General features: G+C 38.6%; 1 protein-coding gene across 4 annotated transcripts in view; it reads left to right on the top strand.

Annotated features, from left to right (window-relative positions):
• NARF (nuclear prelamin A recognition factor) overlaps positions 1-14813 on the top strand; it is a 79858-nt gene that overhangs the window by 39777 nt on the left and 25268 nt on the right. For all 4 annotated transcript variants that reach the window (XM_027840791.1, XM_027840784.1, XM_027840776.1 and 1 more), the window contains one exon: positions 2151-2280. In XM_027840791.1, the coding sequence (XP_027696592.1) occupies positions 2151-2280 (130 nt within the window). The remainder of the gene's footprint in view (positions 1-2150; positions 2281-14813) is intronic.

The following is a 14813-nucleotide window of genomic DNA, read 5'->3' as shown; positions in this document are numbered from 1 at the left end:
CATAGGGGTTCAGTAAATCTTGATGTTTGGATATTTCAATAGTAGTCTTTTGAGCACCAGTGAAGTATAGAGAGAACCATTTCTAGGTACCACTTAAAATAATCTTTTAAATAAATCTCCCTAGGTTTTTCACCAGTTTCTTCTAGGTAGCTTCAAGGGATACAAAAGAAGAAAGTCCCAGCCCCTCTCTACATTAGGGAAATTTATAATCTAGTTGGGTGATAATAGAGTACAGTAGAAAGAGCCTTGGGCTGGGATCAGATCTCGATCTCTCTCTCTCTCTCTCTCTCTCTCTCTCTCTCTCTCTCTCTCTCTCTCTCTCTCTCTTTCTCTTTCTCTTTCTTCTTCTCTCCCCCACCCCCACCTCACCTCCAATTTATTCATCTATAAAATGGGAATGAAAATACTTGCAGTTGCTATATAATAGGGTGGTTGTTATGTGGTTTTGTAAGCCTGTGTAGTGCTTTAGAAATTGGCCCAAGATAGTATATGATCAAGTGCTGAATGTTGTTGTTTCTTTGCTATAGAAGTTCAACAAAGGGCAAGGCTGATGTGGGCTGGAGTAACTCTGAAAAACTTCCATTCTTTTTCTGTATCCATTTCCATTTTTTTTCTATTTCTGTTTCTTTGGAGCAAGAGATGGACCATTTGTCAGAGAAGAGTTGGGAAGGGACTTCAGATGAGGGAAAGAACATGAATGAAGGCACAGAAGTAGGAATAAATGGCGTCTTTGAAGATAGGTGTTAATTGAGGGATAGAATTTCATGACAAGAGTAGGTTAACTGTCCATGAAAAGAACTATAACCTTGACATTTTTTTTGTGAACTCCTAAGGGAAGGACTTCAGGATTTCACTTAATTTCTTGTACTTTCCCATTCAGAGATTCATTTTGTTGGAAGCATGTTAGACCATATGCCCTTTTAATGATTTATTCTTCTTGCTTCAAAGAAGCAAGAATACATTTCTTGTGTTTGTTCCAGTGTAGCACAGAGTAGGACTGGCAGGTCTGGTCTCCAGATCTCAGGGTTGAGGTGTTTTCTCATACTAACACTATTGCTCATGAGCCCCCTACCACAGTGTTCCCCATATATAAATAGCCAGCTTTCACTCCAATCTCTATTTGACCAGTTAATCTCTCCTCAATACCAATTAACCAATTAACATCATTTAGCTTTTACAAAGGGATATTTACTGAGAAAATATAATAAGGACAGAAGTGCAAATACATCATCTGAACTAGGGCCCACTCTCTCTTTTACATATCCGCTTGGTTTCTGGGACAGTGGGCTCAAACATAATAAAATGATTGCTACAAACCATACCCATCTGAATCAAGTTCACTTCTGGGTCAGAATAGCCAGTGGATGAGATGCTCCCTTGTTTACAGGACATAGTGTCTCAGTCAAGCAAATTGCTTCTCAGAGTTGATTACTGGTAAAATCTTCAATGGACTTCATTCTCTTGACCTCTGATGGCTCTTTCAACCTTTCAAAGCTCTCAAAGTTATAACCTGCTAATTCCATCTCTGATATTCATTCACCTAAGATCAGGAAAGAATAAAGACAGAAACAGAGGCAGCACCATTCATTCACAGCCGAGCAGGGAGGGTTGTCATCTGGCAGCATCAAGCCTTCGTTCCCAGTTGGAGCCTTACAGTATTTCTTCCTCCTGAGAAAAGAAAAAGCTTTTATCTGTTTAAACTTTTTAATACACACTCAGTTCTAGCTCAGCAGTCAATTTTAAGTCTTTTTGTTACTACATAGTAAGCAAACAGAAAACAGAATACATGTATCTATTCTCCAGCAGGGAGAGAGCCTCTCCATTATATATGTCCTGAAGCAGACTCACTAGACCTCCATGGATTTGGCAGGAGTTAGAACACATTGCACATTCTCTGAGGACTGGGCCCTCATTGGCTAATTTCCCCATCATGCCAGGTTTACCAGATTTCTGTTAGTCATAAGAGAAGTGATTTAAATGGAGCTGGGTGGCAGGACAGAAGTAATGATGCTACATTTCTGTAGTGTAGTCATCATCAACTTTTGTTTTTACATGAACTCAAGTTTTACTTCTTTCTTAACTCTTAGTTCTAAGGTACCACTGTTGGTTCTAAGCCAGCCCTGAAGTAATGATTTGCTTTTGCTCTGCAGAACTTGTCTCCAGATAAAATTTTCCATATCATTGTGGCCCCTTGTTATGACAAGAAGCTGGAAGCCCTTAGAGAAGATTTTTACACTGCTTCATATAATTCTCATGATGTTGATTGTGTGTTAACATCAGGTAAAATGATTTCTCTATTTACTTCATCATAATTTGTTGTTAGTATAAAAAGGCTTTTTTTTTGCCAGTTTTTTGTGATCAGTGCTAAGAAATGTGTATGGTATTAGTATAAAAGAGACACTATCTTTATCATTTATTTATTTATTTGCTTTTTGGGGAGGTGATTGGGGTTAAGTGACTTGCCTAGGGTCTTACAGCTAGTAAGTGTTAAGTGTCTGAGGCTAGATTTGAACTCAGGTACTATCTTTATTTTTAAATTGTTTATAAGAAGCAGACCTTTACATGGGAATGCTAACTCTGAAAAGTTTATATGTTAGACCAATTGTTCTTATCCTAGGATGGTGCTTTTACACCTCTGACTATATGAATGTTAATAAACACTTAAAATGAAAACAGCTAGTATATGAATGCATGTGCACTCATCTTAGAACAACTAATTTAAATCATACCAGATTGAAAACTTCCCCAGAAAATGGCAAAAAACAAAGTAGATTTAGTGTCCTTTAATTTTGGATTGAATTGTGTAGATTGTGTAGCTCCAGCACTTCCTTTCATAAACTAGTAGAAAGATTGCTTGTTATTAAAATAATTATCTACCAAGGCAATTTAATTATCTAGGAGCAATATCTGAGTTGCTCACTAGGTGGTGCATTATTTAAACTGCCAGGCCGACCTTCTAAATTACTTTATTGGTGCCTGTATAAAATAGCCTTTTCCTAAAAGGCTAAAATATGCCTAGTGCTTTCCCCATTGAAGTCTCACTGCAACTTTGTTGCTAAGTACCCTTCATTAACCTTTCCCTGTCTGACTCCGAAATTAATTTAGAAGGCGAAATAGATTATTACTCAAAAATATTAAAATACCAAATCTTCTGCTCATCAGCCTTTACCTCATCCTGATTCTACTCATATCAGTGTGTGTCCTGTATTTCATAGATTCAGAGACTTAGCATGCTATTATCACATAGTTTACTGTACATAGAATAAAATGAAAAAGAAAATAGACCAAAGAGTCTTTTGTATAGAGACACTTATCTCCAGCTATCTCATAGCCTTCCTTCCTGGTGTTGTCCTTTCAAGTCTATGGGCACAGCTAGGGGAAATCCTGATCACACTCACTTTTATTGTTGATGTTCAGTCATTTCAGTCATGTCGGGCTCTTCATGACCCCATTTTAGGGTTTTCTTGGCAAAGATACTGGAGGGATTTGCCATTTCCTTCTCCAGCTCATTTTACAGATAAGGAACTGAGGCAAACAGGGTTAAATGACTTGTCCAAGGTCACGTAACTAGTGAGTGTGTCAGGCTGGATTTGAAATCAGGAAGATGAATCTTCCTGATTCTTAGCCCAGTGCTCTATCCACTGTGCCACCTAGCTGCCCTCACCCTTAGATTGTGGGAAAGGAACAAGAGAGGGTCCTTCACTACCTGTCTCAGTATCATGAACTAGAAATAAGAAAAAAACAAGGAAGGTGGTAAGGGAAATAAATTTCCCCAGCTTACCTTCTGAACAGAATTCATTGTGTACATTACTCTGGATCTTTTCTTCTCATAGCTTCTGGCTTAAAAATACTCAGAGCTGTACTGGCCTCTGGTTGTCTCTCATTGTGCAGAGGCATCTGGCTATTGCTGATTGTGGTGTTTACCTCTCCCTGGGCTCCAGTAATTAGCTACTGTCCTACCTTCTCTCTCAGGAGTCTGAATCTCAAGAGCCACAGAAAAAGAGGACACTGTATAACATGTCATTATCCTATCAAAGTGACTTTTGATCATGATCTTGGATGAAGGAGGGGGTTGGGAATGGGATGGAATAATTAACTTAAGGTATCAGGATCATCAGAAATTACTCTCCCAGCCTCTTTCTCTGGGAATCATTTCCTGAAACTAGGTGAAAACAATTTTAAGAGATAAATAGGGCAAACAGAATCACAAGTTATATAAGGTACCCTTGAAGGAAGTTTTTAAAGCTGCAGTTTAGGAATATAAAAACCTGTTCACAATCCTTTTCCACTTTTTGTTTCCCATTTTATTTATTCTAGACATTTGGAGTTCTGAGGATTCCAATTAGCCATGGGGTTTTTTGTGTTTTTTTTTCCCAGACTTTCCAGAACCTTTTCTTTTTTGTTATTTATTTGGAGGTAATGAAACCTCACATAGACATTCATTGGGGGAGAGAAATACATGAGCTAAAGCAGTGAACAGGAGAGTCAGCAATATTGCCATAAAATATTTGCTTCTCTACTGTTCTTTATATCAGTAGTCTCCAAACTTTTTTGATTATGCACACTATCAGTAAAACATTTTTGAGCATGCTGTCTTGAATGTGTGTAAAATTGTAAATTTACTAACTATAAATTTTGTAAATGTACTACTAAACTAATTTTTACATACATTATAAAACAGACCCCTGAAAATAGACATTTTGAAAGGTTGAATTAATGTTGAAGTAATATTTGATCTTGGAGTCGATAAAAATCCATACCAGCATTTTAGGAAAATCATTTTTGTGGCCGTGTGTGGAATGGAAAAGGGAGAGACCAGAGGCAAGGAACCGTTTGCAATAGTTTAGAAGAGAGTTTAGGAGAGAGGTTTGAACTAGGGTGAATATGGAGAAATATGTCATGAAGTTAACAACAAAAAGTGGCACCTCATTGGATAAGTGGAGTAAGACAAAGAATAAAATATGACACCAAAGTTGTGAGCCTAGATAACTAGAAAAATGATAGTTCCAACACAATAGAAGTTTGGAAGAGAGTAAATGGGTCAGGGGTTGGAGGTTTGGGGGTGATAATATAATGAGAACTATGGTACAAATTGTAACCCATCCATGCCAACCTAGCCTGTGTGACTGACTTAATCTTATCCAAAATGAAAAGGAGAAATGATTTCTGGGTCATATGAACAACAAGATGGCAGAATAGACATTTTCTCCAATCCCCACAACCTCTTAAACCTCTCCAAGACAGAAAGCATATGCCAAAGATAAAGCAACTTCAACCATTTCCATGGTCAAGGACATCTGGAATCCAAAAAAAAAAAAAACCCAGGAACTGATAATCACAGACTTTGAACTCATTCATCACCTCTCTCGCCACCTCCCACATTCAGAGGCTGCACTAGCAGACCCAAGGAAACAACACAAACCCTCCCTCTTTCCAGTTCTATAGAGCCCTGGCCCCAGTTGTGGAAGTTTCCTTGGACCTCAACAGCCAGCTTGGCCATGGTACTTAAGGAACAAAAATCTATTGGGAACTGAAAGCTGGAAGCACCAATGCCAATGCTAGGGAAACAAGCCTCTGTTGGTGCAGGCTCTGATCTGCCAGTGCCCAGTCAGAGAACTAAGAAACAGAGTGAGTGGGACAGGTGCCAGTAAGAAACTGTGCAGCACTCCACCAAGCCTGAGGAAAGAACGTAGTATCCACATGGGGCCAGTTTTAACCATCAAGAAGTCAGTTGGGATAGAGACTTAGGCTGGTGAATTATGAATTGCTTAGTGTGGGAGGAGGTTCCTTTGAGATCCAGTACCCAAGGAAATCACAACCAAAGGGGAGGGAGCCAGAAGTGAATGATAAGGAAAATAAGGGGAAAAAAAAGACTGAAAGGACCAAAGTTTCCAGGAAGAGGAAATCTCAAAAACCTTGAACATAAACAGGTAAATCAATAGGAGAAAAACAATAACAACGGAAGGAAATAATGGCCTCCAGATCCAGTAAATTAATTCAGGAATCTATGAATAAATACTGCAAAATGATCCAACATTGATAAGCAGAGGACCTTGTGGAATTTGAAAAGAACACGGAACAATAGCACTGTTCTGAGTTGTTGAAAAGAGAAATGAGAATTACAAAGCAGAATTTATGGCCTGCATAGCAAAAAAAAAAAAAATAGGATAAAAGAAAAAAAACTTGAATCTGTAATGGAAAGCACCTCTGAAGAAACAAAGGAGAAAACAGTAGATTAGAAATGCAAATACACAGAAGTAAATGACAACCTAGAAGAAAAGAAACAAAAAATAAGAACATTAAAAGAAAATATACTCACTATGCAAGCAAAACATATGGATCTCAAAGCCAGGCTATGTAGAGAAAAACTAAGGATCAAAGATCTCCCAGAAAAACATAAAAGAGTAAAAAAACCTTAACACTATAATGAAGGAAATAATAGAAATCCAGAACTTCTGAACAAAGAAAATGAAATTCCAATTGAAAAAATTCACAGATCGCCTCTGGAAAGATATAAAATAAGAAAAAAAACTCAAGGCTGAAAACTCCAAGACACAGTGGTTAGATTTAACAATTCAATTCAGAAAGGACAAATTCTGCAAGCTATTAGGAGAAAGATTTTCAAATATAAAGGAAAAGATATTCAAACCACACAAGATTATTCTGAACCCACTTAAAAATGGAGAAGAGGATGGAATATGTTCCAAAGAGCAATGGATCTCAGAATAAAGACCAGGGTGCTGTATCCTTCAAATTTGAGCTTAACCATACAAGGACAAAAGATGGATGTTCAATAGTAAGGAAGAGTTTGAAACATTTTTAGAAAGAAAACTAGAACTAAAGAAACTATTTGCTTCTGGAACACCACAGACAACAGAAATGCAGGAGGAGTGAATAAATATATACAACAACAGCAACAGAATGACAACAGAAAGACCAGTAAAAGATTTCTTTCTAAAAGTACACAAAGAGACCGGGGAGGGGGGGCGGTAAACGTGGAAATCTGGTAGAGGTAACAGTGAAGAGACTGACAGGAGGCATTATGGACAGAACCTGGCAACATTTTGTAGGTCTACATTACAAAATGGAAAGGGTACATGAAAGGGCTGGAGGAGAGAAGAACATAGGGATAAGGAGAGGAGTGATAGATGTACTAGGATCAAATCAAGGGCTAACAATGAGGAGGGGAAGGTGACCTCTGTGGTCCCAGAAAGAGGAGAGCCTATAGAGGAAGTGAGGAGGAAGGAAGAAAGGTTGAAAAGGGGAGAAAAGGAAGGAGGCCTTTCTTTGGAGGTAGGAGGGGGTTCTACCGATTTGTGGTTCTGTGAATGAAGGAAGATAAGAACCTTTCACTAGATGTAGGCTGGAGAATTTGGTACCTGAAAAGTCTTCTTGTTGTGGGAGGAGGGGTACTGGAACTTGGAGGAGTGGGAAGGCAAAAGAAAAATGCAGAAAGAGGGTATAGATCAATGAAGAGGATGAAGGGAAGTGCCCTACCATAGAGCAGTGTCCTCTCTGAAACATATAATAAAAAGCATTGTTCTGAGAGTGTGGCACAGTGGGAAAGAGGAATCTATAAAATAAACACAACAAAGCTGGGGTAGAAAGAATCTAGAGTGCAGAGCCTAGAACAGATACTTTGGAAGGTTTGATTGTATGAAGAATACAGAGAAAAGAGAGACCAGATGATTATAGGAGTCATGAATCAGAGAATGAGGATCTAGAGTAAACAGAAAGAGAAGATGGATAGTGAAAAGAGTAAAAGGAATCATTTTGGAAAGGGGCACAAGAAAATGAAATTTAAAAAACAAATGAACAGCACTATCTGAAGGCAGGAGAGATATTAAAGGAATAAAAATAGGTAAAGAGGGGGGTGGAGCCAAGATGGCAGAGTAAAAGCAGTGACTTGCTTGAGCTCTCCCCCAAACCCCTCCAAATACCTGTAAAAAATGGCTCTAAACAAATTCTAGAGCAGCAAAACCCATAAAAAGACAGAGTGAAACAAATTTCCAGCCCAAGACAACTTGGATGATTGATTGGGGCAGGAACACAGTTCAGCATGGGCCGCATAGGCAAAGACCAGGCCTCAGTGAACCTGGAGCAGGCCTCAGGGGACTGAATCAAGGGGAACTGTGGCGGTTTCCGGATTTCTCAACCCATAAACACCAAAGACAACTTAGAAGGTCAGTAGGAAAAGTCTGTCAGACCGCAGTGAGAGAGGAGCTCAGTTCTACCTCCAGTCCTGGGGCAGTAGCTGCTTCTGGATCTCTCGGTCCATAGGCGGTGGGGGAATTGAGGAGCTGATCAGAGGGAGATTGCAGGGATCTCTTTTCTGGTGCTGAGGCAGGATTCTCTTGCTTTGCCTGTGCTTGGATCTGGGTCCCAGTCCAAGGTGGTGGTCCTGGGGCAAGGAGGAGTGCTGACATGGTAGAGCTTATAGTGGCAGTGGAGAGGGAATCCTTTTTACAATTTCAAGGCAATAAAGAGTGCTTGAGGTCACTCATAGACCAGAGCCTAGGCCAGGAAAGGAGTAAACATCTCACCCTTGATTGTACCACATTGGAAGAACTGAAAACTTACAGGTCCCTAGAAGTATCTCTGAAAACAGTTGCGCAAAACCCTCAAAGCTTGGGACAGTACATTCTCCACACTGGAAGCAGAACCCTACCTTAACAAAGAGTTTAAAACTCAAGTAATTGGCTGGGAACATGAGCACACAGCCCAAAAAAAGTCAGACCATAGAATCTTTCTTTGGTGACAAAGAAGTTCAAACATACAACCAAAAAAAGACAACAAAGTCAAAGCTTCTATATCCAAAGCCTCCAAGAAAAATATGAATCAGTTCCAGGCCAGGGAAGAGCTCAAAAAGAATTTTGAGAAGCAAGTAAGAGAAGTAGGGGAAAAACTAGTAAGAGAAATGAGAATGATGCAAGAAAATCATGAAAAACAAGTCAATAGCTTGCTAAAGGAGACCCAAAAAAATACTGAAGAAAATAACACCTTAAAAGATAGACTAAGCCAAATGACAAAAGAGGTCCAAAAAGCCAATGAGGAGAAGAATGCCTTGAAAAGCAGAATTGGCCAAATGGAAAAGGAAGTCCAAAAGTTCACTGAAGAAAATATTTCCTTAAATTCAGACTGGAGCAAATGACTTTATGAGAAATCAAGAAATTGTAAAACAGAACCAAAAGAATGAAAAAAATAGAAGACTAAGTGAAATATCTCATTGGAAAAACAACTGACCTGGAAAATGGATCCAGGAGAGAGAATTTAAAAATTATTGGACTATCTGAAAGCCATGATCAAAATAAGAGCCTAGACATCATCTTTCAAGAAATTATCAAGGAAAACTATCCTGATATTTTAGAACCAGACAGTAAAATAGAAATTGAAAGAATCCACTGATTTCCTCCTGAAAGAGATCCCCAAAGGAAAACTCCTAGGAATATTGTAGCCAAATTCCAGAGTTCCCAGGTCAAGGAGAAAATATTACAAGCAGCCAGAAAGAAACAATTCAAGTATTGTGGAAACACAATCATGATAACACAAGATTTAGCTGCTTCTAAGGGACCCAGGGCATGGAATATAATATTCTGGAGGGCAAAGGAGATAGGATTACAACCAAGAATCACCTACCCAGCAAAACAGTATAATCCTGTGAGGGGAAAAATGGTCATTCAGTGAAATAAAGGACTTTCAAGCATTCTTGATGAAAAGATGAGAGTTGAATAGAAAATTTGATTTTCAAATACAAGACTCGAGTGGAACATGAAGAGGTTAACAGGAAAGAGAAAATCATAAGAAACTTATTAAGGTTGAACTGTTTATATTCCTGCATGGAAAGATGATATTTGTAACTCATGAGACCTTTGTCAGTATTAGGGTAGTTGGAGGGGAAAAAATTATATGTATGTTCTAGATGTAGGCTGGAGAATTTGGTACCTGAAAAGTCTTCTTGTTATGGGAGGAGGGGTACTGGAACTTGGAGGAGTGGGAACGCAAAAGAAAAATGTCAGAAAGAGGGTATAGATCAATGAAGAGGATGAAGGGAAGTGCCCTACCATAGAGCAGTATGTATAGATATAGATAGATAGATAGATAGATAGATAGAGGGTACAGGGTGAGTTGAAAATGAAGGGGTCATATCTGGAGAATAAAATTAAGGGGTGAGAGAGGAATATACTAGGAGAAGGAGAAAGGGAGAGGTAGAATGGGGTAAATTATCCCACAAAAAAAAACAACAGAAAAGAAAAGACTCTTACAGTGGAGGGGAAGTGGGAGAAGGTGAGAGGGAATGAGTGAATCTTATTCTCATAGGATTTGACTTAAGGAGGGAATAACTTACACACTCAATTGGGTGTGGAAATCTGTCTTACCCTACAGGAAAATAGGGGGGGAAGGGGACAAGAGAGTAGGGGAATGATAGAGAGGAGGGCAGGTTGGGAAAGGGAGTAATCAGAAGCAAATACTTCTGAGGAGGGACAGGGTCAAAAGAAAGAATAGAATAAATGGGTGGGTGGGATAGGATTAAGGGAAATAGAGTTAGTTTTTCACAGCATGTCTACTATGGAAGTGTTTTGCATAACTGCACACATATAACCTATATTTAGTTGCTTGCCTTATCAATGAGGGTGGGTGGGGAGGGAGGAAGGGAGAAAATTTGGAACCCAAAGTTTTAAAAACACATGTTTAAAAAAAATGTTTTCACATGCAACTGGGAAATAAGAAATACAGGAAATGGGGTACAGAAATCCATCCTGCCCTACAGGAAAATTGAAGGGGAAGGGGATAAGAGAAGGGGGGAGAGATAGAAGGGAAGGCAGACTAGGGGAAGGGGTATTTAGAATGCATTCCATCTTGGGGTGGGGGAGGGGCGAGATGGGGTGAAAATTTGGAACTCAAAATCTTGTGGAAGTAAATGTTGAAAACAAAAAAATAAACAAAAATTACCATAAAAAAAGAGCCTAGACATCATTTTTCAAGAAATTATCAAGGAAAACTGCCCTGACATTCTAGAACCAGAGGGTAAAATAGAAATTGAAAGACTCCACCTATCACCTCCTGAAAGAGATCCCCAAAGGAAAACTCCTAAGAATATTGTAGCCAAATTCCAGAGTTCCCAGGTCAAGAAGAAAATATTGCAAACAGCCAGAAAGAAACAATTCAAGTATTGTGGAAACACAATCATGATAACACAAGATTTAGCAGCTTCTACATTAAGGGATCAGAGGGCATGGAATATGATATTCCAGGGGTCAAAGGAGCTAGGATTAAAACCAAGATCATCTACCCAGCAAAACTGAGTATAATCCTTCGGGGGGAAAATTGACATTCAATGAAGTAGAAGACTTTCAAGCAATCCTGATGAAAAGACCAGAGCTGAATAGAAAATTTGACTTTCAAATACAAGACTCAAGAGAAGCATGAAAAGGTAAACAGGAAAGAGAAGTCATAAAGGATTTATTAAATTGAACTGTTTACATTCCTACATGGAAAGATGACATTTGTAACTTATGAGACCTTTGTCAGTATTAGAGTAGTTGGAGGGGGAAAATTATACATAGATACATAGATACGTAGAGGGCACAGGGTGAGTTGAAGATGAAGGGGTGATATCTAAAAAATAAAATTAAGGGCTGAGAGAGGATTATACTGGGAGAAGGAGAAAAGGAGAGGTAGAATGGGGTGAATTATCTCACATAAAATACACAAGAAGAGGCTTTTACAGTGGAGGGGAAGTGGGAGAAGGTGAGAGGGAATGAGTGAATCTTATTCTCATTGGATTTGGCTTGAGAAGGGAATACCATACATACTCAATTGGGTATGGAAATCTATCTTACCCTACAGGAAAATAGAGGAGAGGGGATAAGAGCAGGGGGATGATAAAGGGGAGGGCAGATTGGGGGAGGGGGTAATCAGAAGCAAACTGTTCTGATGAGGGACAGGGTCAAAAGAGAGAATAGAATAAATGGGGGACAGGTTAGGATAAAGGGAAATACAGTTAGTTTTCCACAACATGACTACTATGAAAGTGTTTTGCATGACTACACATGTATAACCTATATTGAGTTACTTGCCTTCTCAATGAGGGTGGGTGGGGAGGGAGGGAAGGAGAAAATTTGGAATCCAAAGTTTTAAAAACAAATGTTAAAAATTGTTTTCACATGCAACTGGGAAATAAGATATACAGGCAATGGGGTATAGAAATCTGTCCTGCCTTACAGGAAAATAGAAGGGGAAGGGTATAAAGGGGAGGTTATGATAGAAGGGAGGACAGATTAGGGGAAGGGGTATTCAGAATGCACGCTGTCATGGGGTGAGGGGAGGGGTGAGATGGGGAGAAAATTTGGAACTCAAAATCTCGTGGAAGTGAATGTTGAAAACTAAAAATTAAAAAAAAGAAAAAGTGTAAAAAAAAATAGGTAAGGCAGAGATAAAAATTGGCCCTGTTTGCTGATAATATGGTGGTTTACTTGGCAAAATCCAGGCAATCAGCATAAGATACTAACAGACAATAGCTTTAGCAAAGTTGCAGGCTACAACATAAATCCTCAAAAATCAGGGACATTTCTATATAATAATAACAGAACACAAGGAGCAACAAGAGAAAGGGAAATCCATTCCAAATAACTACAAAATGCATAAAATGTCTGGGGATCAACCTTCCAAAGTACATAAAAAATAGATTTAATTGCAAAGTTCTTCTTAAAGAAAATAGCTAGAGGAATATTCAGTGTTCATGGCTAAGCCATGTCAATATCATAAAAATGACAGTATCACCAAAGTTAATTACCAAGAGGATACTTTACAGAGCTTAACAAAATAATAGCAAAATTCATTTGAAAAACAAAAGATCTAGACTATCAAGGCAAATGATGAAAAAAAACAAAAACAAAGGGGAAATAGCACTTCCAGTTCTCAAACTATATTATATAGCAGCAGTCATCAAAACCATCAGGTGTTGATTAAAGAATAGATAGATAAATCAATGGAACAGGCTAGATAAAGGAGAGTCAGAAACAATAGAATTCAATAACCCAGTGTTTGACAAAGTAGGAAATACAAGTTAGCTATGGAAAAGCTCCCTATTTGATTAAAAATTGCCAGGAAAACTAGAAAGCAGCCTGGCAGAAATTTAGCTTAGACCAACACCTTACAGAACATTCTGAATGGATATGTGACCTTAATATAAAATAACATACTATTTAAAAAATTAGAAGAGAAACTAATCATATACCTCTCAGAGCTATTGGTAAGAGATATATTCTTAACCAAACAAGATAGCAGCAATTTCAAAAGGTAAACCAGATGACTGATTGCATGAAACTGAAAAGTTTCGAGACAGACAGTGTTAATGTGTTTCAGATAAGAAGGGAAGTGGTTGAATGGGGGGAAAAATCTTTGTGTCATATTTCTCTGATAAGGGTTTGGCATCCAGGATATGTAAACAATATATCTATCTATGTAATGATTCTCTCTCTGTGTGTATGCATATATATACATGCATATGTGTATATGTACACATGTATAAATGTGTGTATATACACATATATAGGTATATGTGTATATACACATATATACACATGTACATACATACAGACGCACATATATGTGTGTGCACGTGTGTGTATATGAAAGAAATTCCCATATACTCCAAAATATTTATAATAGCACTTTTTGTGCTGGGGAATGCTAAACAAATTGTGGCACATGAGTGTATTGAAAAACAACTGTGCTGTAAGGAATTATGTGTGTGATGAATACAGAGAAGCATGGAAATAGCTATATAAACTGATGCAAAGAGAAGTAGATATGGGATAGCTCTTGGGGAGGGTGAGAGATACATAGGATACCATTGTGATGTAAGAAACAGAAAACATTAACGAGAAGGGGAAAGGAAGGTTCTTACATATCAGTTAGCGCCTAGAGAACAGAACATTCCCTCCAAGAATGCTTGTCGTAGTCATGAGGTTATCTTGGGGGTAGAGGATGGGTATGGCCAAGGACTTAGAGGGATATATGGAGAGCATGGATTTTCCCGGTCACACTTGCATTGCTGCTGTTGTGCATACTTAGGTCACAGGTTATGACTGCCCCAAGAGGTCAGTACCAGGATCAGAAAAGAGGGGGTTCAGAGTTTACACAATACAGTGAGGGGACAGAGTAAGGGACTGTTGGGAGATAAGAATAAGAGTAGTTGTATTGGAGAGCAAGCCTTGCCCCATAACCAGCAATTACAGAGGATGAGATGTGACCCATTATTCCACCCTCCAGTTGGTTGATCACAACCAATGATACCTTGTGATCAGTCCACCATCCCCCAGGGAGCCACAGCGCCCAGTCTAGCAAATACTGATGTACAGCCTTATTGTACTAAAGGAAATGAAAAATGGAGACTGATATAATAGCAGCAAAATAGATGGGTTGGGGTGGTAGAAAGGAGAAAAAAAGTGTGTTTTCTTTTTGAATTTGTTGTGAAGGGTTTTGTTTTTATATCAGTGTCTTTTTCAGACATGCCCCTCCTTCCTCTTTGTAGCAAAGGAAAAGTTAAGCAAAAATAATGCAATATTCTCTTGGTCCCAGATACCAGCTGTGAAGAATTATTCCCTGAGAACATTTTGAAGGCAGTTTTTAGTTGGACTATGTCTATTTATTTATTTCTCAATTGACAAACATTTATTTCCTATCTCCCCCACTATCCCTCCCCTTTGGCGGGGGAGGGGGACGTATAAGAAAAATACGTAATCAATCAAAATAAATTCTTGCATTGGCTATGTCTAAAAATATTTATGTCATTCTCTATCTTGTATCTT

The sequence above is a fragment of the Vombatus ursinus genome, unplaced genomic scaffold, assembly GCF_900497805.2.
Source record: "Vombatus ursinus unplaced genomic scaffold, bare-nosed wombat genome assembly UNPS02004704.1, whole genome shotgun sequence".
NCBI classification, from domain to species: domain Eukaryota; kingdom Metazoa; phylum Chordata; class Mammalia; order Diprotodontia; family Vombatidae; genus Vombatus; species Vombatus ursinus.
The sequence above is the reverse complement of the archived record's forward strand: the minus strand, read 5'-3'. Positions and strand labels throughout refer to the sequence as shown.